The 26,412-nt window shown below is 38.3% G+C and overlaps 1 protein-coding gene across 1 annotated transcript in view; it reads right to left on the reverse strand.

Moving 5' to 3' along the window:
• Nucleotides 1-26,412, reverse strand: part of TRHDE (thyrotropin releasing hormone degrading enzyme) — a 332,065-nt gene that overhangs the window by 63,304 nt on the left and 242,349 nt on the right. The window contains exons 10-12 of the mRNA XM_042470783.1: nt 23,041-23,129; nt 7,142-7,275; nt 6,987-7,042 (exon numbers count right to left, since the gene is read on the reverse strand). Of these exons, the coding sequence (XP_042326717.1) occupies nt 6,987-7,042; nt 7,142-7,275; nt 23,041-23,129 (279 nt within the window). The remainder of the gene's footprint in view (nt 1-6,986; nt 7,043-7,141; nt 7,276-23,040; nt 23,130-26,412) is intronic.

Raw genomic sequence — 26,412 nt, forward strand, 5'->3', positions numbered from 1 at the left:
TTTCAAAAAGGGAGGTGAAGAAAAACTAATTGTGCTGTTGTCTGCAGCCAGCACTATAGAGACGATAGCCAGGCAGTGAGAAAACTTGATTATGGAACAATGTCATTTTTCTTTCCTTCAGTTTTCAAGGAAGGCAGCAAAGCAGGGGGGAGGGGGGGAGGGTGGTGGGCGGACAGAGTGATGGCACCATTGTTGGGAGGACATAAGGTGGAAGTGGTGGCAATGAATGGGCCAAGTGCAAGAGCAGCAACACAGGAGGTAGAAAGAGTAGCTTTAGCTGGGAGACACTGGAGTTTATCGCATTCACTTAGAACAGACCCCTGAGCATTCGTAAGGGACCGTTCTGGGGATGGGAGGGCCAGGGAACACTGTATATCACACAGCGAGAATGCCGCCGCCGCGCATTCCCTTCCGTTCGGGAAGCGTTCAGAGGGCGCGATTTTCGTGATCGCTTGAGAAAGGGTTCTAGAAAATCAGCCGGGGGAATGGCGGGCGGTGGTGTGGCATTCTCGCTGTGCAAATACACGCGTTCCCCACTGCCCCCACCCCAGAACAGTCCCTTTAAGAACGCCGGGGGGCCGTTCTAAGTTGAATGCGATAAACTCCACTGTGTTGTGTAAAAGGGACTTGTTGCTTATAGATTTGCATATTGGCAGAAAACAATGGTAGAGGTTTTTGGCAGAGGAAAGGGATATTTTAATTTGTTTTTTTTGGGGGGGGGACTGGAATTGGTGTTGCAAAACAGGGCTAGTAGGAGCAAGTTTTTAAAAAGAATAATATTGCTGTTTTAATAAGGCTGGTGCTGGGTGACGATATCTGTCCCATTACCCAATTGGATTTTCTGCTGTTTCTATTTGCCCATGGCAAATCCAGAAGAACTAAAGCCCCTGTGCCTAAGGCAAAACTGAGAGAATGTTAGGTTGTTATATTTTTTTTAAAAAAAGAACTATACAGAATGAATCACTTCCATCCTCTTCCCATATTTCAGTGTATCTGTAAGATGTAGCTCTCTTAACAATGCTATGCTTGAACCAGGTTCAAAAAAGGGCAGTTAGAGAAACAACCCTGGTGACTTTTCAATCATAGACTGTAATAGAGTCTCCAAAGTCTGCAAAACCTTGAGTATTCAAAAGAACAAGGAATTCTTCATTTAGGCTGACATTTGAGCTCCAGGTCACTTGTCACTACCCTCAGAGTTCTTATTGAAGTGCACATACATGAATGAATAAATAACACCTCCAGATGTTCATAACAGAAATATATCAACCATTTTTAAGGACCTCAAGCAGAATGCGACAACACTACATAAGATCATGAAAAGAAAAGACACATGAACCAGTGCTCAGAGTCAGACAGATAAAGAGGAAAAAGCTACGGCTGAATCCAGGAAAGATAAAAGTAACATACAAAATGAGCAGGTCTAGGACATATTGTAATCAGTGCAAGGCCTCGTACAATGCATTGTCCTGAACTAGTGAACCCTGAACCCTGAGTACTAGTGAAAAAATGAGCAGGCGTTGCAACCAGAATGAATTGATAAATACAGTACAGTGGTGCTCGCATCATACGCGGGCGTGCTATACGTGGCTTTTAGCTTACACTGAAAGCCGCACAACAGTGAGGAAATCCCGTGCCGTGTGCACAAGTCCCATTAGTTTCAATGGGCCTCAAGCACACGTGAAACTTGCCTTATATGTGGGTCTGGAACGGATCCCGTGTGTAAGGAAAGAGCACACTGTACTGAATTTTCCTTCACATTTGTAGTTCTGGTATACACTGTTAAGAAAAAAGCAACATGGGATATACAGTAAATGAAATAAAACATGTATGGTGATGTATGTGAGAGTCAGGGTGACTCAGCAGAAGCCAACTGAGAACCACACAGGTGTAAATGGTAATACAATTAACAAGTCCTGAATGTCAAGGACAAGAAATGTAAAGTGGATAATTGTACACACCTGACAATTGTTAAGTGGTCAAGGCTGAGATGATGAAATCATTAATTGTGGGATGAACCAAGAGAACCAATGAGAATGGTGTACACGCCTACTGGGTGGAAACAGACAACAGTGGGTGGTACCATGCATTGACTATAATAATGACTATACATCCCAATGTATTTTGTGGGTTGTAGTGTGGGTAGTAGTGGATAGTGAGGAGTAGAGTATTGTTGTGTTGGATAGTTTTGGAGCTGTATATAGTAGAATAAAGTAGATCTTTTATATAAGAATACTGAGTTGTCTGGTGTCTTGGGTGAAGCTACAAGAACCAGCTGGATCCTGAAGAAGGGTGAAGACTTCTGTGGAAGCAAGAGTGAGAAGGCTTGGAGAGTTTGTCGGGGTCTTCAGCCTATTCTCTGTAACTCTGCTAAGCTATAACCACTGGCCAAAACTGGTCAGCGCGGTGCACAACCAGGTGGTGAGTTCGAGCCAGAGGTGAAGAGCTACAACTCCCATCATCCCTGACATACACAACACTTGATATTAGCCAAACAGCTGAGAAGCAAAGTATATACATATATTCCACATATTTAAAATGCACAAATACAAGAGACTAAAGACACAAATTTATAAATACAATATACATTTTTTAAAATAAAACAATATTTAAAAAACACTCTAAAATCCATTCTTTCTCCCATAGCTGCCTGTCTCAAACTGGTGTGGACACACTGAATCAAAGGAACTTACATGTTACCTCACTGAGTTCCCATTGATTCAATAGGGGATCCACAATTAGATTTAGGTCACGAATTCTAATTAAAGGACTAGTGGACCACTTATTTTGCCTTGGTACCATAAACTATTAGAAACCTAATATTGACATCATGTTCAGTTCTGGGCACCACAATTCAAAAAAGACATTGAGAAACTGGAGCGTGTCCAAAGGAGGGCGATTAAAATGGTGAAGGGTCTGGAAACCATGCCCTATGAGGAACGCCTTAGGGAGCTGGGTATGTTTAGCCTGGAGAAAAGAAGGTTAAGAGGTGATATGATAGCCCTATTTAAATACTTGAAGGGATGTCATACTGAGGAGGGAGCAAGCTTGTTTTCTGCTGTTCCAGAGACTAGGACCCGGAGCAATGGATGCAAGCTGCAGGAAAAGAGATTCCACCTCAACATTAGGAGGAACTTCCTGACAGTAAGGGCTGTTTGACAGTGGAACACACTTCCTCGTAGTGTAGTGGAGTCTCCCTCCTTGGAGGTCTTCAAACAGAGGCTGGATGGCCATCTGTCGGGGATGCTTTGATCTGGATTTCCTGCATGGCAGGGGGTTGGACTGGATGGCCCTTGCAGTCGCTTCCAGATCTATGATTCTATGATTATTACAGATTATTACGGATGTTACTCTCCAGGAGAATAATTTCTATAACACTATAGTATATATCAAGACAGCTAAGCAGCTGCATAAGCTACAAATCATTACATCCCCACTGTGGGGAGACAGAAATATCCATCACAAATCAATTCAATTGAAGGAAAAATCAGTATTTGATTTTTATTAACATGCAAAATCTGAGCCAGGAAAAGGACATGGTTCTCTTCCACTGGGTGAAAGAGAAGATAAGGTCACCATAGGCAAAATGGTGTGGTCTGCTCCACCCCAGCAATCTGTTACATAGCAAATCCACCACACAGATCCAAGGCCAACATATAGGATGGGGTGGTGGTGGCTGAGTTGTCTCTGAGCCATGCAATAATTGAATAATGGAAAATAAAGTACATATTGTGTTCCTCCAACAAGATAGATCACTGGAAAAAAAAAAAAGGCAAAATGAGCCAAGTAACTTCAAGATCCTGACTGCACTGAAGCAGAAGAGAGATGGGAGAAGTTCAAAAAGGTGGAAGGAAAAATAGGGAGGTAAGGCATCTTATGTCATCTTCCTTTTGTTATCAAGTCAGCTTCAATTTGAGGTGATCTTAAAAATGAGAGACCTCCAAGACACCCTGTCATCAGCAACCCTGCTCCGGTCCTACAAAATCAGAACTATGATTTCCTTTATTGAATCTATCAATATGTAATGCAATCTTCCTTTTCCTTGCTGCCTTCCACTTTACTGAGCATTAATCTCACCTTTACACACCCCAATTTCTTTTACATCCCAGGATGTCATTTTAAAAACTCAAGAAAAAAATAGAAATAAAAAACAAAAACATAATAAAAATGGGGAAAATAAAGTTAGTACTAAGGGGTGGAAAATTCCAAGGAAAATCCCCCCCCCCACACACACACATCTCTCTTCTTCTCTCTCTCTCACACACACAGTGTCACCAGACCTCCAATTTTAAAACAGAAAAATATTTTTACTTTAAAAATTGTTTCCACTTTCTTTCCCATTTCATGCAAACATAACCCCACCCGTCCACATGCTCACACATATGTTCACATCTTCACAGACATTATGGCTCAGTGAGATACACTAAAAGAGGAAGGCAGCCAAGCATTTCTGAATTTAAAATGTGTGTATCTAATCAAATTGAATAAGACACTGTAGCCAAAACTCTATGTAGGGGAATTTCTAATTAGCTCAAAATTGAAATTGGGCCAGCTACAAGGACCCAGTGAAATCACTTCCTGATTTGTATACTGACACACCGGGGGAGTTCTAAGAAATGAAGCAGAGACAGGCATCTCTAATTAGAATCTTAGTTTTATTAAAAAGGGGAAGAATCACACAGCAATACATGCACACACACACTCATTCAAGGCTTGAGAAATCAGGGGTTAGCTTGGGGATAGGTTCCAGACATCACTAATGGAGATACTTACCAAAGACTAGGCTTACTACCGGAATCCAGTTTGGGAGATGGAGTGAAACACTGCTGTTCAGAGCACATGGGATGAACGGAAATGTTGGAGCTAGATCAGAGATCAGAGTGACATAGAGTCCTCCTGACATCCAAAGTAGCACACAGAATTTCTAGGGGTTTTTAAAGGCCCAAACTGAACTCCTTGCAAAGCTGTCTGATTGACTATGAAATCTCTAAAGAAAAGAGGTTTCATTATTTAGGACAGATGAGATAATCTGATCTGTCAATAGTCCAGGGGAGTGTGAAGGGATAAACCTGATATTCGTCTTATAGAGTTGTGCGCAAACATCGCCCATCCTTCTCAGTGTGGAAGGTGTTGCTAGTCCAATTAGCAACTCCCATACTATCTGAAGGGGTATTATCCCATGAGGCTGACCTCATCTGAGTACATGTTGTATTGCCTTAGAGTTTATGGCTAGCAGGGTTCATTTGAGGTCATGAGGAACACACACACCAAAATTTAAGAAAGTTGCACTATGGCTAACAACATATAAAGTGCCCCTCATACACGAAAATTTCAAACATGATGATACCTATTGTCTGAACTAACTCCAGATTGCCTAGCAATTCATTTATCAATAGAATGTCTAATTAGTCTAGTATGCCCACTCTATGAACCTGACTTATAAAACAAAATGAAAACTGCCTATGGCAAATTTTAAAATGTACACATTTTCCCTGGGGTTTCAGCTATTATGATCCCTTTGTTTAATTGGTAACACTTCTCATTTATTTTGTACCAACTTGTAGTACCAAATGTGCCCTTTGGTGACTTAAAATACATCCAGTTTCATAGCAGCTGCTTTGAGTTAACCCAAAACAATTTTCTGCATTAATATACTTTGCATTTCACTCAGCATATATGTGGGTTGTATCTCCACAGACCTTCCTCATATGATATGCAGCATTAAAAGGGTAATCTAAAAACATTTAATGAACCATTTTTATATAAAGAAGCATTAAACAACAATTTCCTTAAACTGTGAGAAAAGTCCAGTCTAGGTAATTTCCTTCTTTATTTAAATACTGCACTGAATTATAAATGTAAAATATCCTCTTATTGAAGGAAGTAATAAACACAGACTTTAATATCCATGGGGGATCCTGGAACCAAATCCCAGTGGATACCAAGGGCCTGCTATATAGGCTTATACAATTATGCACATAGGAAAAATGGCCAGAGAACAGGGTTGTCCATTTCCTGCACTCCCACCACCTTTTCTCATAATACCAGAATGAATTCAATGAAATCAACTAGCAAGAAATTATTTTACATTTTCCTGAACCAAGGGTAGGATTCTGGAGTGGATGGACCTTTGGTATTTCCATAAAGTCCTTGTGTTATTATACTCAAGATGGGTGTTTTCTAGTTTTACAACTGGGATGGTAAACATGAAAAGGATGAGCAGGAATTTTTATCTGCTTCCTCTCCGAGGCCTTCTTATTTACTGAGATTGTCAGTCTTGCTCTTTCTCCCTAGCCTCTCGTCTAATCTCTCTCTGTCTTGTTTTAGTATTTGTGTTCCTTGCATTGTCTTTCTTCCTTTCATCATTTTCCTCTTACAGCTAAGATGGTTCAGGGATTCATTAGCAGACTTCTGAAGAAAGGGAATGCCTGAATGCATAACATCAGTACTGTGGTAGCCATCCACTGTCAAAATCATCATTAGCATTACTATGGTCACAGTCATGGTTACAGTGATGGTGATGATAACATTGATTCACAGAAGAATCACTTCTAAAATGGTTCTACTTTACCAAGCTTAGTACAATAACTACATACCAAACAAATGAACTAGAAATACCGTGGAGGTCAAGGCCAAAAAGAAAAAAAATGAAACTTCGAGAGTTTTATCATTACTAACTATATATTGTACAAGTATCATTTTGATAGGAAATCTGTTAGTGAAATGGGAGCACATTACTGATCTCAAAGTCTTAAATTGACTTTAAAGGGAAATTAATCAAGCATCTATATCCAGAAATATCCATAGTCATTTATTAATCAGAAAAAGAGAAAAGTGCTGCAGACAGAAAACTAAAGAAAGAAAGAGGGAATCTGAAAGTTATTTTTAAAGGGCTTCATCTTCAAAGCTCACACAGTCAAGTAAGGTGGGAAAATATATAAGTGTTTCAGGAATGTATATTAGACTAGATTATCTACAGAAAAACATACCTGGCTAAATTGAACGCATCATCGATCAAACCTGCACGATTACTGACAGAGATTACCTAGGACAAAGGGGAAAAATGAACACTTTGGGATGATAAAAACAAAAGTGTTTTCATACATCTGAGCAGGTTTCAGGCAATATAATGAAATGAATTTACCTTATGGTTCCTCAGTAGTTGGTCAATTAGCAATTTCCAGTTTCTAATGTCATAGTTAACTCTAAAATAACCAGTCTGATTGATGTTCCCCAGCAGCCAGTTTCCCTCATTAAGAGAAGAAATCCTATGATGCTCTGTAAACAAAGCATACAGAAAGGGGGGGGGGGGATACAAATTATTGGTTGACAAAGATCTAATATCCTTAAATAGAGTTTGAGGTAAAAGGCTGAAAACAATGTCATTTACCTCATATCTACACACTAGAAAATAGTTTTAATTTTAATTTTTACATTTTATTTTATTTTTTTTTGGTATTGCAAAGCATTGTATTGCAAAAAATTATCTACTCTTTCAGGTAGGCAACTGATTTTTTCATACTAGTGTCCTAATATAATCATAATTAGAAATAAACGACTATATAAAGTCCACTGCCCATTCATTTACAGTGAAAATTCTTAAATATGGTAAAAGTATATACTGCTAGAAAAAATGTGATTATCAAAACCATTACTCACATTAGTTTACCTTCTTTCTACCATAAGGTTTTCATCAACACTGATCTCCAAACTGAGCAAGCCAGATTAAATCAGTATAGAACCAATTCCAATATTCACCCCAGATATGATAAAGACATTACAAGATAAAGTTCCACACCATCAGTTTCATGTGGAGATTATTATTTTATGAATGCACCCTCACAGGGTTATAGATATACCAGATTAGCACCCTAATATTTACCAGTAATGGATAACAAAGTGGAATGAAGTATGGTCAAAGTACCAGATGGGTTATCATGATCCACATAATGGCTTGAGTTGTGCAGTTTTCTGCAAAATGTTTTGTAGCCTAGCCAAATACCTGGAAAGCACAAACATACTTCTTGTTGCTGTGTTCCTTCAAGTCAGTTCTGACTTATAGTGACCTTAAACTGAATCTATCATTAAGTTTTCTTTGTAAGATTTGTTCAGATGAGGATTGCCTTTCCTTTCCTCTGAGGTTGAGACAGTATGACTTGCCCAAGGTCACCCAGTGAGTTTCCATGGCCCAGTGGGTATTTGAACCCTAATGTCCAGAGTTGTGGACCAATGCTCAAACCAGGATGCCACACTGGCTCTTAGAAACATACTTACAAGATTTTTAAAATATGAGAGAATAGGCCTGCCTTGCACGAATGTATGATTCTGAAAACCAGCAAGAGATATAGATGAAGGTAATGAATGCTCACCCCCATGTACACTGGATGCTTTTCAGATATTTGAGCATTTATTTTTGAATCTCCTGCACGTAAACAAGTGTTGTGTGGTGGGCAAGAGTTGTGTGTGCATTTCTACACTTCTCCCCAGTTGGTACCCTTTATCCCACACATGTTCAAGCAAATGCCTGAAAGGAATGAACTATAACCAATTTGTTCAGAGGAGGATTGCCTTTCCTTTCCTCTGAGGTTGAGACAGTATGACTCAACATATTTTTGGTTTAATCCTAGCACTGTAACTTCTCTTCAGGCTTTGACATGTTTCCAAGAAAAGGAAACTGTGGGAAAGTTAACTCTCCACATGGTTTTGCAAGTACACATGTTGGTTTACATTGTTGTTTGTTGTTGTATGCTTTTATGTCATTTCTGCCTTATAGTGACCCTCAGGTGGTGAACTTATCATGGTGTTTTCTTGACAGGTTTCTTCAGTGGGGGTTTGCCACTGCCATCCTGAAGCTGGGAGACTGTGACTTGCCCTAGATCAGCCAGTGAGTTTCCATGGCTGAAGTGGAATTCAAACTCTGGTCTCAAGTCATAGTCCAATGCTCAAACCACCATGCCTTGCTGGCTCTCATGTTGGTACATATACCAACTAGAAACATAGGAAGCTGATTTATATTGAGTCAAACCAATCTATCTTGCCCAGCACATTTGACACTTATTGGCAGCAGATCTTTTTGATTTCAGCCTGCATTTTTCCCACCAGCCCAAGCTGCCCAAGAAATATCAAGATTAAGAAAGCATTTGGCTGAATGAAAAATGTACCTGGCATTACATAACAGGAGATGCACTTACTGGTGTACTAAGTCCAAACTGGGACTTTAGATACTGTATGTGGAAACTTGCATCCAGAATTGTACTTGGGAATCCATAGTAAACCATTGCAAATGCTGGCATATAGATGTAATAAGGCATGCATGTATACACAAATACAACAGAAAACAGAATCTCAATATGAGCGATTTCACTTAGGGTGCATCTATACTATAGAAATAACACAGTTTGACACCACTTTAAGTGGTGTAGGTTCATACTATGGAATCTTGGGATCTATCATTTTACAAGGTCTTTAGCCTTCTCTGCCAGAGAGTGCTGGTGCCTCACAAAACCACAAATCCCAGGATTCTGTAGGTTAGAGCTATAGCAGTTAAAATGGTATCAAACTGCATTATTTATACAGTGCAGATGCACCCATAGTCTGTAGCACTGTAATCCCAACATAAATAGTAACGAAAAATAAACGGAGGTTAAAAAGACTTGGCATTTTTATAGGGTTTTGATTATAAAGAGAAACACAAATTTGTGTATATACATGCGTGGATGATCAGTCAAAAACTAACTGATACAGTTGAACCAAACTTACTACACAGAGCTCTTGTTGCAGGACAAAATCATTAGCGGCTGTAACTGAAAATGAGAATGATTGGGGCCTTTTGGGGAGTGGATTAGTACATAACTCTTCATCTAATACTCTAAATCACATGAAATTTCAAACTCAAAATAATTAGTAAAATATAACAAAATCTAAAATCCAGAAAAGTGTGATATCTTTTTTGACCAACCGAAATGCACAAAATACATTATGCAAGCTTTTGATGCTCCACAAGCTTCTTCACTGACAAAGAATGTTAAAAATTATACAGGAAAATAAAATTGACAATGGTAGATATATATGTCTTATCAATTATTATGGCTGATGTAATTTAGCTGTGCTGGAGGGATTTCAATGCAGACAAAGGCCACTCCCCTTCTTGGCCATGTGAGGTCTAGGGACACAGGGCAATGAAAGACAGCTAATAAAATTTCAACTCCATTACCAACAGAAAAGTAGCTTCCCTTGAGACCCAGTGTATCTCCTTCCTGTGCAAAGCTGTTAGTTTTCTGGAGGTACTGGAGTTTGTAGTGACATCACTTTTCATTAGAAAATTGTAATTTTAAACATCCTTTGCCTGATGAAGAAACCAGTGGAAGCTTGCAATATATATATTGGGCATTTCAGATGGTCAATAAAAGTATCTATCACACGTTTATAGATTTTGGAATTTGTTGTATTTTGCTACATGACCAACACAGCTAGCCCTTAATATGTTTCCAAGATAATTAGTAGATTCACAAACGTTCATGTAAATTCCACTCAAAATACCTTATTGAACCATGTCAATAGGTTTGTATAACAGATACTACATAGGAAGAATCTTAAGACTACTCTGAATGAAAAATATTTATACATTCATATATAAAGAAGATGTGTTGGACCTACTCCAGATATTTAAATGTGTTTTTAACAGGAAAAAAAATAACAGTATGACATTCTGTAGCTATAAAAGCTATAAAAAGATAAACTATGCAAGTTGTATTGCTATTGTTGCACACTGTGTCTTCAAAAGACTGTTGATTTACTGGATTTTTTTTAAAATTACATTACATAGATAAATGCTGGCATTAAACCATTCATCATGGTATTTTAAAAGCAAAGTTGTTAAATCCATTTAACAGTAAGTTTGGTGGGTTACAAGAGATATGTTTCCCAGAGAAACAGAACATACAGGGCTTAATTCATCAAAAATACTGTGATATTAGTGCAGTTTATCAGCATGCTTCATAGTAAGAGTTAATATTTATCATCTTTAGATACATCAGTTCCTAATGAATCTTATACATTCCAAAACATTTCGGTACTAATCACTAAACCCACACAACTCAGCATATTGTAGACATATTATGTCAATAGGCTGATGTTTGAACAAGACTTGTGTATAATTTTTTCAGCAAAATCCTTGCATCTTATGTGATCAGTTTTCTGGTGTGTTTACCCCTGCCACTCCATACAGCAACTTGACTCTTTTTTGAGAAGGTTCAGTCACTTTGATGTGTTCTACTGTATATCTGATGGTCTATGTGTTGTTTCAGTTTTGCTTTCGGACAGACATGGCTTTTCACTTGAGCATAGTAAAAAAAACATGTTTCCATTTTCATTGAAGAGGGATTACTGGAGAGCTGATAGCTGGATAGCTGTATTTCCCAAGTGCCTCTTTCAGGCTGATCTATGACCAGCTTCTCATTAGAATGATGAATCTAGCAATAAGATTTCTCTCTTCTTGAAGCTGAACAATTTTGTCTTTGACCTTGGATGTGATGCATTTGGAATAATCTTAAAATCATTCCAAAGAAGTGTTTAAAATTTGGAACTAGACTGGGTGCTACTTGTAAAGTTCCTTTCATACACAAATGTTTGCTCACCAACTCAGGAAATAACAAGACCAGACACAGAGAACTGGGTTATAAAATGGGCAACTTTTTTTAATTTAACTTAACCTATTTAACATATTTCTTTGAGATCTGCAAACAACTGTGGGGAGCAACCAAGTGCGGGAACAGCTGGGGCAGATGGTCTGCTTCCAGACCACATCCTTAACCTTCCCTGGGCAAAACATCTGAGCCCCAAAGGCAATCCAGAACTGGGTTGCTCCCCAGGTGGCCCACATTCGGAAGGCCAACCCAAGAATCCTTCACTTAACTCGCAAGATTAAGTGAGTGTTTAAATCTTAGGCCATCCCCAAGGCAAGTCTCTTGCCCCTCCTGTTTAGTCACAAGATCTAGAATTCAGTTCAAGACTTCACCTTCACTTTTTAAGAGGGTGCCAAGGTATTCACTTGAGCTTCTATCTCCCTGTACTATACCATGAAACCTACTTATGACCACACCCAAGCCAACTGTCTCAGTCTCTAAACAAACAATGTGAGGTAGGCAAAAAATTGTAGGAAGGGGGAGAAAATTTATATCCAGCCATAAAGAGACCAGAAGAAATCTCACACTGCTGTAGAGGCAGGAGGGTGGGCCACTGTTCCAAAAAGGGGAGAGAGGTGGGCAGGCCTTAAATAGGCTAAGCCTCGCCCCCACAACTCTCCAAACACAGTGCCAATGTGCCATGTTTATATTTAAACTGCTGGTCTCTCACCTGAGAAGCCAGCAAAAACTCCTTCCCCGATCATGCAATCAGGGGGAAAGCATTCTTATAGCAATTCTTCTGTTGTGTCCATGTTAATGTTGCTTATTTCTTTTTATCATTACCATTAGAACAATACCCATTATTTGTCATGGAAGGGATTTTCTATTTCTCAGAATAACCATTATATTTTAAAGACTGGTATACACTGTGATTGGGAACACTACTGCATTCATTGTGCTTTCTCCCCCTTGCTCTTGTCATCTACACAACTATCTAATTAGACTAGAGAGTTTTGGAGCTATGAGGAAGCATCTACTCAGGGTAGCTCCTGAGTGAATAATGTGAGTTATTCTTCCACAATATCTCCATGCCTCTGTTGACATGTTTTGTCCACAATCAAAAGCACTGGAAGAGAAGAAAGAATGCTGTACTCTTTATTTTTGTTATTATGATTTAATGTTTTTAATTTAGTGAATTTAATAAGACTCTTCATTTTAAACTTTTGTATTACAGGTTGAGTATGCCTTATCCAAAATGGTTAAGACCAAAAGTGTTTCCAATTTTTGATATTTATTTATTTAGATTTTGGGAAATGTGCATATGCAAATATGAGATCCCTCATAGATGGGACTCAAGTCTATTATTCATTAATTTATTTTATATGCCACCATTCTCCCAGAAAGGGACCGGACGTGGCTCACAGATAAAAACTTTAAAATAAAAAAAATAAAAAACCCATTAAAATCATTTCAATAAAATTATATTGGCGCTTTGCGCCAGCCTGCCCACATACTAGGGTTGCGCGGGGGCAGAGTGACCGCACACCCCGAAACCCTGGTACGTGGCAGCGGCATCCTGTATGCATAGGTGTTGCCATTATTACATAAGTGCCGCACTTGTTACATCACCCCTGAGGCTTTTAAAGAGCCCACTTTTCGCAGGCTTTTTCCGCCGGAGGGAAGCTGTGTGGTTTGGCGGCTGTGGCTTCCCTCTGGAGGAAAAACAGGCGCTGTCAGGGCGCCATTTTTCTGCAGTCTGTACTGCACCATAGTAAAAGTAAAGGTGTCCCCTTGACATGAATGTATAATCATAACCAACTGTGCTCATCTCTGTTACTAAGCCAAAGAGACAGCATCGTCCAAAGACAACTCCAGCAGTCCTGTGATCAGCAGGACTGCACCAAATGCTGTTACAGTACCTTCCCACTGAAGTGGTACCTATTTATCTGCTTGCATTTGCATGCTTTTGAACTGCAAGGTTGGCAGAAACTGGGATTAGTGATGGGAGCTCATTCCGGCCAGTGATGCTTTGGCCTCAAACAGCCAACTTTCCAATCTTACAATCATCAGAGCTGGCATCTTAACGACTAAGCCAACACATCCCTATTATATAACATTGTCTAAAACATACTACAACATACAAAAGTTTAAAAATAAAAATAAAATACACACACCCATATAAAACTTTCCTGCCAATGCTTATGTATTAATAGCCTGCTTGAACAAAAATGTCTTAGCCTGCCAGTTAAAGGGTAACAGGAGAGAATCAACCTAGCCTCCTGTGCAAAGGAGAGCCAGAGGGTGGGAGAAGCCTCTTGAACTCTCATGAAGCAATCTGTGATGGTAGAGGGACCAAGAGAAAGCTCTCCCCTAAAAATCTTAGAACTCTGTCAGATTCATGGGGAGATACAGTCTTATGTTTCATATACACCTCATGCACACAGTCGAAGGTAATTTTATAAAAACATTTTAAATAATTTTGTGCATGAAACAAAGTTTGTGTACACTGAACCACCAGAAAGCAAGGGTGTCACTATCTCAGCCAGCCATGTAGACCATTTTGGATTTGGGAGTATTTCAGATTTTGCATTTTCAGATAAGGGGACTTTACCTGTATAAAATATCTTATCTGCTTTGAGTTAACCTACTCTACAAGCAACTCATTTTGGGAGAGAGTCAGGATAGGCCTGAAAGACAGATAGACAGACAGAAAGAGGAATGCTTATTCATACTGAAGTCTCCTGAGTAGCACAGCACATGAAAGGATGGATATGCTAAAATATATATGTTTTATTTTCTATGTCAGGGACTGGATTAAGTAGTCTCATTGTTTATATGATTGTGTGCATACAAGGACTTCTAAGTTTTTCTTTGACTGAAAGAATTTGTTCCCAGTGTGCTTCATCTGAAGCTCTAATTTGTCAGAACAATTGGGCCCAGACAGGCCGAAATAAAGCTGCTTCTGGTCACTTTGAAGGTATGCTGTTTAAATGACACATGCATCTTAAGAGGCCAGAAGCTGTGCCAAAGCTGTGCTGCAGCCTTTACAACTGGAGGATGACTTTGGCATGGCTTCCGACCTCTTAGGACGCATGCATCATTTAAACAGCATAGCTCCAAAGTGACCCAAAGCAGCTTTATTTTGGCCTGTCTGTTCAGACTTAATTGTCTTCATATTGTTCCATGAAGTTTAGAAGAACCTTTACTGTTTTTGCCTCAAGTTCTTATGCTTCTTTGTCATGTAAAACAGTTTAGCCGCCGCCGCCTCCTCCTCCTCCTTTTGGTGTTTAAGCAGCTTTGGTGGCAATTTATCCTGATCAACATGAGTTGCCTGGTGCATTTATTTTGCACATTCTTGGCAATGCCACTTACAGCGGGTTGTTTCTTGCATACTTCATCAAGGAGCAAATCACAGACTATCACTAAATGTTCTTCAACAGAACAGTATAGAAGTTTGCCTTCTACTATGGTTGGACTGCTGTACATGCCCACTTTTAGCCACTGATGTCATTTCCACTTGAAGTGGAAATTTAATTTCCCTTAATTTCCTCAAAGTATTTGCTCAGGACTTTCAAAGGAAGAAAATAGGATGTATAACTCGCTGATGCAAAGCACAAATTTACTTTCCATATAACATTGAAACAAAGTATTTGCAATCATGGGGATCTGAAGATCCAGTGCAATAATTTTGGGCACAACAGACCAAAAATAGTGAAAATGATGTGTAGATGGGGGTGGGTGGGTAAAAGTCCCATGTTTCCATTTCCTCCTTTCTGACAGTATACCTGAATACAAATGGTAAACTCCATTTTGCATTTCTATGCACATTCAAGGTTGATGCAGTCTCACATGAATCATCTGGACAGCCAGATGGCCGAATCTTTGTTTATAAAAGAAATACATATAATCTTTACCTGAGTAGATGACACTGTCCAAAATGTTAAGGCAAGAATCATTATGATGCCCCCCCCCCATCCTGAAATGTGCTAGAATGAGTAATCTCTAAGGTACAGATAAGTTTCATTAGCTAATACTTTGTTCATTTTATCTCAAAAACAACTGGCTATTTCTGACCTTTTTCTCTACTTGACTCTTTAACAAATGCATTGAACTTGAACCTGGAGTTGATCAGACACCCTTGTCTAGTTTGAGGCATGTGTTTCATCAACATGCTGGTCACACTAATCTGATTGGTAATTAATAGAAATTCTGCAAAGGGGCCTGTCTTCCATAAATGTGCAGACTTTATCTTTTGCATCCAAGACATAACAGATATTAAAAATGTACTTAGAGGCAACTTATCTCTGAAGAGAAAAGACAAAAGGTCTGTCCTGTCACAGATTTGAAAATGTAGGAACAACAATTTGTCACACTGGATGGCTGCATTGATAGCTACAGTTTGAGTCTCTACTTACTTATACTTAACTACAGCCAATTGGCCAGCACGGGAGTCTCTACAGAATTATCCAAATTCTAAAATGAAAATATTCCATAATTATCCACATAGGTGGTGGTGATAGTGACACGTTTGTGTTCTGATCATTCAATGTACACAAACTTTGTTTCATGCACAAAATCATTTAAAATATTGTGTATAAAACTACCTTCAGGCTATGTGTTTAATGTCTATATGAAACATAAATGAACTTCATGTTTAGACTTGAGCCCCATCTCTAAGATACTTCACTATGTATGTGCAGATATTCCAAAAAAAAAAAACAAAACAAACAAAAAAAAAACACTCCAAAATCCAAAACACTTCTGTTCCCAAACATTTTGGATAATGGAGACCCACCTTGTCTTATATTCAGTTGGTGCTCCAACGCTTACAGACATTTTCATTTTGTTTTCTAAGATGATATAAATATACTCCGTGACAACTAAGGTATGAATGCATTCCCTCATCTATGCATTCCATGGGACAGGACCCTTTGCCAAAGTATAAATACCAGTAATTTTCCTTATGAGAGAGTGACACATCTTAGTATGTTGCCTAACCTAGAGGAGTTGCTCTCTTGGACTGTTGAAACTGGGAGAGGGCACTGCAATATTTACATTGCCAGTGATTTTCTTATACATGTGTGCTTGCATGAGGCTCCGTATAATATCAAGTTCCATGATGATAACATGTTTCCTGACATGTTGCTTTCAAATGTGTTCTGCTTATGTTATGTCTGCTGAAACATTATGTTCTCTCTAAGGCTACAAAAATGAAACTGGGAGTGGACAAAGTGTGACTATCTAGATGTCACAGTGAATTCGCTGACATTGCAAAATTTGTTTCTGCAAAGCTAAGCAGCTGAAGTCTGACTATCTATTTCAAAGGTCTCTAGGCATCACCTATATCAACCCAAAATCATGGCTTAGAGAAGCATTTCTTATACATATATTTAGCTAACTTAACTAAGCAATATAGGCTTCCAATTCCCTTTCTCAAAAGGACTGGATCTTCCAACTATTAGCTATGATAGCTGGGTCTGTAATCCAACAACATCTGGACAGACAGCACTTTGCCCACCCTGGAATTAAAACAATCAAAAGGGAAATCTACCTAGTAACTTCCATACAGGGCTTTAATTCCTAAAATAAGGCTCATCAACTCATAGGTAGGGAGAGAACCTACTTTTACAGCCTTGCTGCCTTTCCTTCTGGCATCTACCATGGCATGGCAAGACAAGGCAAGGACAGGACATTTTTAAGTCCTCAACCATGACTCAGAAAAATGAACTTGGGCAGTACAGACCACCCAAAAAGGGCAGTCTGTCCACGCCTTGTTTTGCTGCACTAGGAAGCTGCAGCGGACAAACCACGCGGCTTCCTCGCGCAGCAAAAAGAGCCCGTAAAAAGCGGGTTCTTTTTGCGCTGCCATTGTGACGTCACAGTGCACCAATGGCACACTCGTGATGTCACAATGGCATTGTGACGTGCGGACGCTAAGCGTCCGTTGCGTCAAAATGGCGGTGCCCATCTGTACAGAGCGCCGCCATTTTTATGTACGGAATATGTGCTAGGGTTGCAGGGCATCTGTAAGCGACACCCCGAGGCAACCCTAGCACACATTCCTTACGTGCTAAAAGACCCATCTGTACTGGGACTCATTTCTCCCAACTGTACCATGTGTGGTACAGAAGGAAGTCTGTATTCTAAGTTAAAATGGGAAAACCTTGGGAAAGCTTCCTCAAGTCTATTTATTTACTTAATTTGATGTTAACACTAATAAACCGCCAAAATGCCAAAATAAAAAGAATGCCAAAATGGACAAAATGCTTTATACCAGAGCTATTGGTTGATTATCTGCAATAGGACAGCAATCGTTTTTGTCTCTCAAGTTTGTAACAACAGAATCATATCCTAGACACCCCAGATATAGTGCAGCAATTAAGGAAGTTTAGAGTAACCAGGAATGGAGACTGTGGGCTCTGTTTAGTTTTGATACTCAAAAACCAATTATGAGTATTGAATTTGTGCCTCAAGAGTTTGATAAAATCATTTTTGCTGATAACACCCCCTCCCCCAAATTCTCTATTTTATAAATTCTTTCTTAAGATTGAAATGCATGAAGAGTATGTGAAACCATCAATGATCAAGTGGGCTCAAGATCTTAAGGAGTCTTTACCTTTAGAAGAGTGGGGAAAAACGTGGGTGAGTAGACTAAAACATTCTGTATGTGTCATGATTAGATTATTATTTTGTTAATAAAACATTATAGTATAATTAAATATAACAAGAATGTAAATGTCAAATAGAAATTTAAACCATAGTTTACATATTAATGGTTAAAACGAATGTAAATATCACAGACTATTTGAACCTTCTAAGGAGGCTTAACTGTTTTGTATAGTTTAATTTGTGTATGTCACTGTATATTTTATGTCATGATTTATTGTATGTTATGTGTTTTTTAATCAATAAAAATTTATTAAAATAAATTCAAGGCTTGGTTTTCTTTAATTTTAAGTGTATCACTTTTGCACCAGGATATAGGTGCCAGATCTCAGGTATCTGGTAAAAACAAAGTTAATGCTGCAAACCTGGAATCTGCAGAAATAATCATATATACACACCTTAATTTATATATATATTTTAGAACACCACAAAGCCTTCAAAATGTCAACAGAATTGCAAAAAATGATGTAAAAATAGATGCTAGTCCTTTAGCAAGATATAAACGTGACATAATGAAACAGGTCTATGCATATAACTCTGTTTAGCTAAGATGATTTCACCTGTGAGAACTGTTTACAAACTGTCCAGACTCTTTTGGTATGTGATATAAAATAGTTTGAAAACTTGTCAGTGAAAGATGACAGCTTCAAAATATGCATTTAACATTTCTTTGATAAAAGACCTAATTGTTTTTTTTAAAGTACAAGCACTGCTTCATGTTATTATGTTTCAGATATGGGCACGGTTATTTTGATCTCTTCTTACAAAAGAAAGCAAGAATCTTTTCATGCTATACTAATTCAACAAATGGTTATTGTGAAGGGTGACTGATAAATGATTTTCACAAAGTTCCATATAATTTACTAAAATTTTATGTCACTACCTTTGTATTTCTGTGATTTTCTATAGGCAAGAATTCTATCCTCATGATTTTCTAGTGTAGTTACATCATTTGAAATTATGTGCAATTTTTCTACATATAAAAATAAGCATTGAAATGTCACAGTGGCAACAAAATAGTAAAGGTTAAAAGCTTATTTCATCTAAAAGCAACCCTTATTCAGTGCAGGGTAATCTTCAAGATAGAAACACATGATCTTAGTGTACACAACTGAGTTTGTTCAAAATCTAAAAAATAAATTTAGACACCACCTAACTCCATGTTTAAAAGGATATGAACTAAGGCATGCTATTCTAAGCAAAAATAGGTATTCTGGGGAAAGAATTTAGGAAAGTTACCTGTTTGGACTACATTTCCAGAACCCCCTAGCCAGCATGATACTGGTGGCTGAGGGATTCTGAGGACTGTGGTCCAAAAAGGTAACATTTTCCAGATCTGACTAAAAGACAGAGGCATATATGGTAGTTTTATCATTTTGCGTCAGTTTGAGACCACTTTAACTCAATACTAGTAAATCCTGGGAATTGTAGTTTTGTGACACATTTAGCCTTCTCTGTCATACTGCTCTGGTATCACAATAAACTACAATTCCCAGTATTCCTTAGCACTGAGCCGGGGCAGTTAAAACAATCTCAAACTGGATTATTTCTGCAGTGTATTTTGAACCCTAGACAATAGGCAGCCAAAGGAAAGAGAACTTAAGCATGGTCCCAGTCATGCCAGATCTATCCTGAGATTCTGGGCTGAGATTTGCTATTAGAGAACAAAGCTACTGTATGCTAATCAGCTTTTAGGATGTACTCATTTGTTACAGCAGACAATCTACACTAAAGAAAGAAATTTTGCTCAAACACCCTCTAGCATGATCCCTGTAATATCTTTCCTGCAGTTTGAATCACTAAGTGACGTGCTTGCAAATGGTGGATGGGATCCTGTTGGTACACTATATTAGCAGTTGGAGTTATCTAGGTTTATCCAGTAATGGAGAGGGAAGGCAGATAAAAACTGCCAATTTCAAGCAGCCTGTTTGTTCAATATATGACTTCCTTCATGGCTACTAAACCCATTGCCTTATTTTTATTGCCATCACTAGCATTACTGGTGTAAATGCACCAGTTTAGCACACTAACAGGAATCTGGTCATCTTGCCCTTGGGCCCTTTCACACGACACAACTTTACCACTATACTTGCACTTTAACTCCCATGGATGAATTCTATGGAATTCTAGGTGTTGTATTTTGGCAAGTCTCTAGCTAAGCATTCTAAACATCTCTCCCTAAACTGCAAATCTGAAGGTTCCCTAGAAGGGAACCATGCTGGTAAAAGTGAAATCATAATGCTATGATGGTATAGTGTGAAAATGCCTTTAGTATTTCCCTTATTCTGTCAGTGATTCTTAAATGGTCCTGTCATGCTGTCTCTGGTTTCAAACAGAAGAAGGTTTCCATGCACAAATATTATGCAGATCTTAGAATCACAGTCACTAGCCTTAAAGATTACACTGATGTTTATCACACTATGCTCTTAAAGAGGTACTATTCCAGTGTGACTCCTCTAGCTGCCTCCTGTTGCATGCTGGGATTGGCAGTTTTAAGGAGGGGTATTTAGAATTCTGAGGCAGAGAAGTTCAGCTCCTTAAAACTGCCAATCCCAGCATGCAACAGGAGGCTGCTAGAGGAGTCACACTGGAATAGTAGCTCTTTAAGAGCATAGTGTGATAAACATAACTGTAAGACAGCATAATACACCTGCTCCTCTGCCACTATTTGCACATTTCAAACTATTATGATAGAAATAATAGGCCAAAATGAGGTATTGTATCAGATTCAAATGAAAGAGAAGAAAGAATTTAAAAGCAAATCTCCTGCAATATATGTGTTATTTCCAAAACAATCAATCCAGACAGTCTTATAGAATTCTGATCAGCATTTCCTATCATTTTCAGTAGAAGTGCCACCTCTTAACCAAAGATAATGGCAGTTTTATTTCTATCTGCAAAAAAAAAGGGGGGGGAATTTTTAAGCCTGTTTGAGTATGCATGCCTCACCACAAAAGAGGGCAATAGCTGCTCTTGCACACACAAGAATACAGGGGTCCTTCTTCATTTAGGATTTAGCAAACTCAACTTCTTGAAGTGTTTATCTAAATACTTCCTCTGTACCAAACATTTACTTTCAGTAACTTGCCCGCAGCAGTTTCTCCATCAGCTATTAAAGGTCTTTGAAGTGGCCCAGAAAGACTAGCTTGGATTAGTCAAGCATTCTTGGCCTGGAATTCCTGCCCATTGGCATACACACCATGAGCAATACACTGATTAGTTTCTGTAATTGCTATTGCTATTGATTTTTGTTGTTCTTGCGTTCATCCTTGAGATGTGTTGGTGACAGACACTATCCCTGCCCACCCCAGTCTATGTACATCTCAGTTAGCAAATAAATGAAATCTCTAAATCAAGGGATTGATCATGAATAAATATTGCTTTTAAATTAATTAGCTTTATTCACAGTTTGATATTTTTTGAAAGTTTCTTGGAAATATACTTAATAGTTGAACAGTCACTGTTATGATCCTAAGCTGCTGTTGGACTTTTTCTTTTTCTTGATACCACCAGTGAATTGTGATATTTAGAATAAATGTGAAGAATGCATGGGTCAGGCAAAGGAGGGTACAACAAAGAGAAAGAAATGAACTGACTAAAATAATCAGTATTAGTACCACTATCATTTTGGTATAATAATCAGACCAGACAGCTTCCAAAGACAAAATCTAGAAAGCTGATATTCTTTAATTTAATTCAGATAGGGGAGGTCAGAATTTATATATAACCTTCCAGGGTGTTAGCGTGAAGATATTACTACTTAATAGTTGAACAGTAAAAGGAAAAGACACACAGACTCTGATTGGTTCCTTTCATATAACTCCTCTGAAGAAGAAAATGTTATAACTTTTCTCTTCTACAAAATTGGTTCAGTTTTTCCTCTTCTGCCAGCTGTGCAAAGGACGGCTCTTCCCTTTCTCATACACTGTCATTTAATAAGACTGTGCCATTTCAGCAGTGATATAGGTTTTAGTAGGGAAAGGAAGAAAAACAACTATGAGAAACAGCAGGTCTCACTTGCTAAATCAGTTTCCTATCTACTTCAGAGCAATACAAAAGTATTTGACTACAACTATAGCAACACAATCCTATCCTTGCCTACTACTGGACTGCAGCTTTGAGTGCATTAGAATTGATTTGTTGCCATGACCATGTCTGAACTAAACAGAGAGGGTGGAGGTGGCAGAAACATGGCTGTACCAATGCAATTTTCTCTAAGCCTGGTATGATTTTGCCAATAGAATCTGACTACTGTATAAGAAACAGTCCGAATCTATTTGTTAACTTTTTGTTAATAATAATGAGATTAATGAGAATGTGTGTGAGTGAGTGAGTAAGATTTTTAAACTACAGTACTCCATTGGATCTGGGCTAAATATATTATTTTACAAACTTATTTTGTATTAACAAGATACTTTACCCCCACCCCCACCCCAGACTAAGTGAAGCAACCTGAATTCAGTGATTCAATGTATGAGGCTAGAATTAGAATTTTATCTGCTTCAGAGTATTTTTCTGTTCTAATGAGTTTTCACGTTATTCCTCAACATATAAGAATGTATAAGAAAAACATTAATAGCACTCTTTTTACCCACCTACCCCCAAAACCAGCCTTTCTTGCTAGACATTTTTCAGAAGTAGAAGTAAGTTTTAGCATAACTAATCAATTTTCTAATATCAGCTATGAAGAAACAGTTCAGGAAAACACGTGAATGCTTTATGAGATTCCACTGGGAGGAAAGTTTATTTTTACCTGATTTGTTAGACACCCATATAATTGCCTCTGATGAGATGTGGCTCGTATTTCCTACTGCAATTGTTAATGGAATCTGCCACAAGTAGCTGCAAGACAAAGGAGGGGGATCTAAGAACAAAAATACTGAACTGGTTCTTCTCACTTAACAGCAATCAGGGATTACATCAAAGGAATGAAACAATTTCAATAGCAGAGCAAAGATTTTGATCCTAACAAGTTACTTTGCCTTTAAAATGAATTTGCTACTGGCAACAAAGCAATGAGAAATTCATTCATCTTTCAAAAAGGATACTGATGTGTTTTACATACTATCATTACAAGATAGTTAAAGCTAAATTTTTAAAGAAAAAAACAGAGGAATTATTTCCAATAGCTAAAAGAGCATAACTGAAATTAATTTAAATAGAAAGGAGAATCTAACACAGCATTTGTTTTGGTTTAAGTGACAATATACATTTCTAGTAATGCCATTTTAAGCCTCTTCTTAAAGGCTTCTGATAATACATCATCCTCAAACGCTTATACTCATATCTCTCTAAATCAAGTGTAAAATGCTCTGGTTTATGCTCATTTTACACAAATGTAACAAATGAGAGAAATCAAGCTCCAATGCATAAATGGTATATATATTAGAATAAAGGGCACAAAGTTCATATGGTAATTTGCTACAGGCGTCATTCTATAACCATTGTAATATATGAAATTGTTCCTTCAGGATAACTGAAGGTCCCATCTCCAGAAGGAAAGAAACAAACTTAACTACAATAGTTGCTTCCCTTCAAAGATTCAGAAATCAAAGTGTCTTACCCATTCTGATGAACAAACAGTAGTATAGCTATCATATTCTGATCTACTGCTTGTTTGGAAGGCATTTTCCACATAGGGCTTTGGCAGTGGTTCTCCTATTTTATACAGCACACTCCTTGTAAATAACTAATACAGACTTAGCTCAGTACGCATACATGAATGCCCAGAGAAGTTACCAATATAGATTTAAACAGGGACAGGTACTGAAACAGAAGTTTCAATAAATCGGGGTCAGGATTCTCAAAGGTCAGTTTAGGGATATATGCAAGATGAAATTGTAACACAAGCAAGCAAATGAACAAAACAACACAACACACACACACTGCATTAAGAGTATTTGTTATAGTCTTGTTTATATCTTATAACAGCTACAACATACCAAACAATGGTGCAATACAGACCGCCCTTTTGTGCCATGCTGGCACTGATTTTAGGGTTAGGGACCATGTGGCCCCACCCACATGTTGCATGTGTCAGTGACATTGCAGCTGCACTGCATCCAAATGGTGCAGCGCAGCTGCGCCATAACCACACTGTCCTACAGCACTTGTGGCATCGCAGTGACACAGCAAACTGGAGCTGTTTTCACACGCTCCTTTTTTGATGCACAGTGGCACTGCAACATTTGGTTGCCGCGGTACCGCTGCGTAGCAATGAGTGGCAGCTCCAGCCTGCCTTTTGCAGGCAGTGTATACCACGCCAATGTTTAATTTCTTACTCTCTCATGCATAGCTAGTAGAAAGACCCATTTTGTTCTTTATATAAAAACGCTAACTTGGTATATTGACATGCTCCACTAGCTAGAAATACTGGTACTTCTGAGTAACTGACTTCTTCCTGGTCTCCTTAGTTGAGCTCCTGCTCCAAAAGAATCCCCACTTCTGTACTACAGGGTGAGTATCTTATATGAAATGCTTGGGACTATTTTTGGATTTCTTTCAGATTTTGGAATACCTGTATTTGCATATATGTGCATACTGAGATATCTTGCAAATAGGACCTAGTAGACGAAATTCATTTATGTTTCAAATACACCTTATACTCATAGCTTGGAGGTACATTTTTATAATTTTTAAAAAATATTTTAGTGCATGAAAAAGCAAAGGTGTCACCACTATCTCAGCCATCCATGAAGAAAATGTTGGTTTTGGGGCTATTTTGGAATTATGGATAAAGGCAAGCGGTAAACCAGTACTCCTTTCACTGCCTCCAACAAAATTCCTACTTTAGTTCCATCTGGGGCAGATCCACTGAATCAAAGGAAACTAGTTAGTCATCACTTTTCTGTGACCGACTGTTTCAATGAGTCTGCTCTAGATGGAATTAACAACTGGATTTAGGCCTTGTTATTGTGTGCCTTATGGTGACCCTAAGGTGAAACTATCATGAGGTTGTCTGGGATAGAGAGTGTGAGATTCTCCCATGGATGCCAGTGGGTTTCAGAGAGGAGTGGGGAGTCAGAATCTCCAGTCACAGTCCAATACTTAAATCACTACACCACACTGGCCAGTGTAAACCTCTCACCCCTTGTTCTAAAAGAAAAAACCAGAAAGACTTAAGACTGCCATACTGTCTGATGATAACAGAAATTGCAGACCTTAGCATCTGTAGGAGAGCAATTTAGGAGAGAGTTCTATAAAACCTTGTATTTTTTATAGAATCTAGAAGCAGACCTACATGTTTTCAGTCAAATATAAGATTTACGACCTGACGTCTACCTGGTAATACTGATGGATATGTGACATTTGCTGAGGAGAATCAGTGGGAGGATTGCTATACCTAATCTATTCTTTTTTAAACAGCTACGCTCCAAGACTATAAATAAATGCATAAAAATGTCACCAGTCCGGGGGATATCTAGAGTGGTATAAACTGTAGGGGGAAATGCAATGCTATAGGAAAATGTCAGGGTCTCTCCTCTTGTGCATGTATTCTTAGCTACAATGGCACAACCAGACTGATTTAAATGACCAGAAAGTCCCAGAAGTTGGTTCCTGTTCTTTCCAATTTAATTTGAAGATCCATTTACTGTCTGTCCTAGTAAATTTTCTGTTAGAGACTTTTTATAACAGGTCTCAAGTTTGGTTTAACCCAGTATAAAATTACAAAGAACTGGAACAAAATCCAGGACTTTTCAATCAGTCTGGATGTGCCTTAAATAGTGCTTATGAAGACCATCCAGAAATAGTGGTTTAAGAAACCAACATTTGATATCAACTATAGTTCTGCCTTGAGTCTTGGAAGCCTAATTTATTGTAATGAATTCTTGATTATTAGTACAGCTAAGAGGAAACTGATTAACCCTGATATAGTAAAATGTTCTCAACAGGAGAAATAACCATTTCAGTCTTTGACTCTTTGCCACTAAAAAAGAAATATATGACCATATTATTCACTTGCTCCCTGCCCTCCCTGCCAAATGTAAAGGATAATGACAAGCCAAGTGGGATTTTCAAAACACATACACACAATGTCATTAAATTTATTGAGAGGTCAGTGACTCTGGATTATTAGGAAGGACTGAAAGAGCTAACTAGTCAGTATATTAAAATATAAAGCAGT

Source organism: Sceloporus undulatus, chromosome 5, assembly GCF_019175285.1.
Source record: "Sceloporus undulatus isolate JIND9_A2432 ecotype Alabama chromosome 5, SceUnd_v1.1, whole genome shotgun sequence".
Taxonomy (NCBI): Eukaryota; Metazoa; Chordata; class Lepidosauria; order Squamata; family Phrynosomatidae; genus Sceloporus; species Sceloporus undulatus.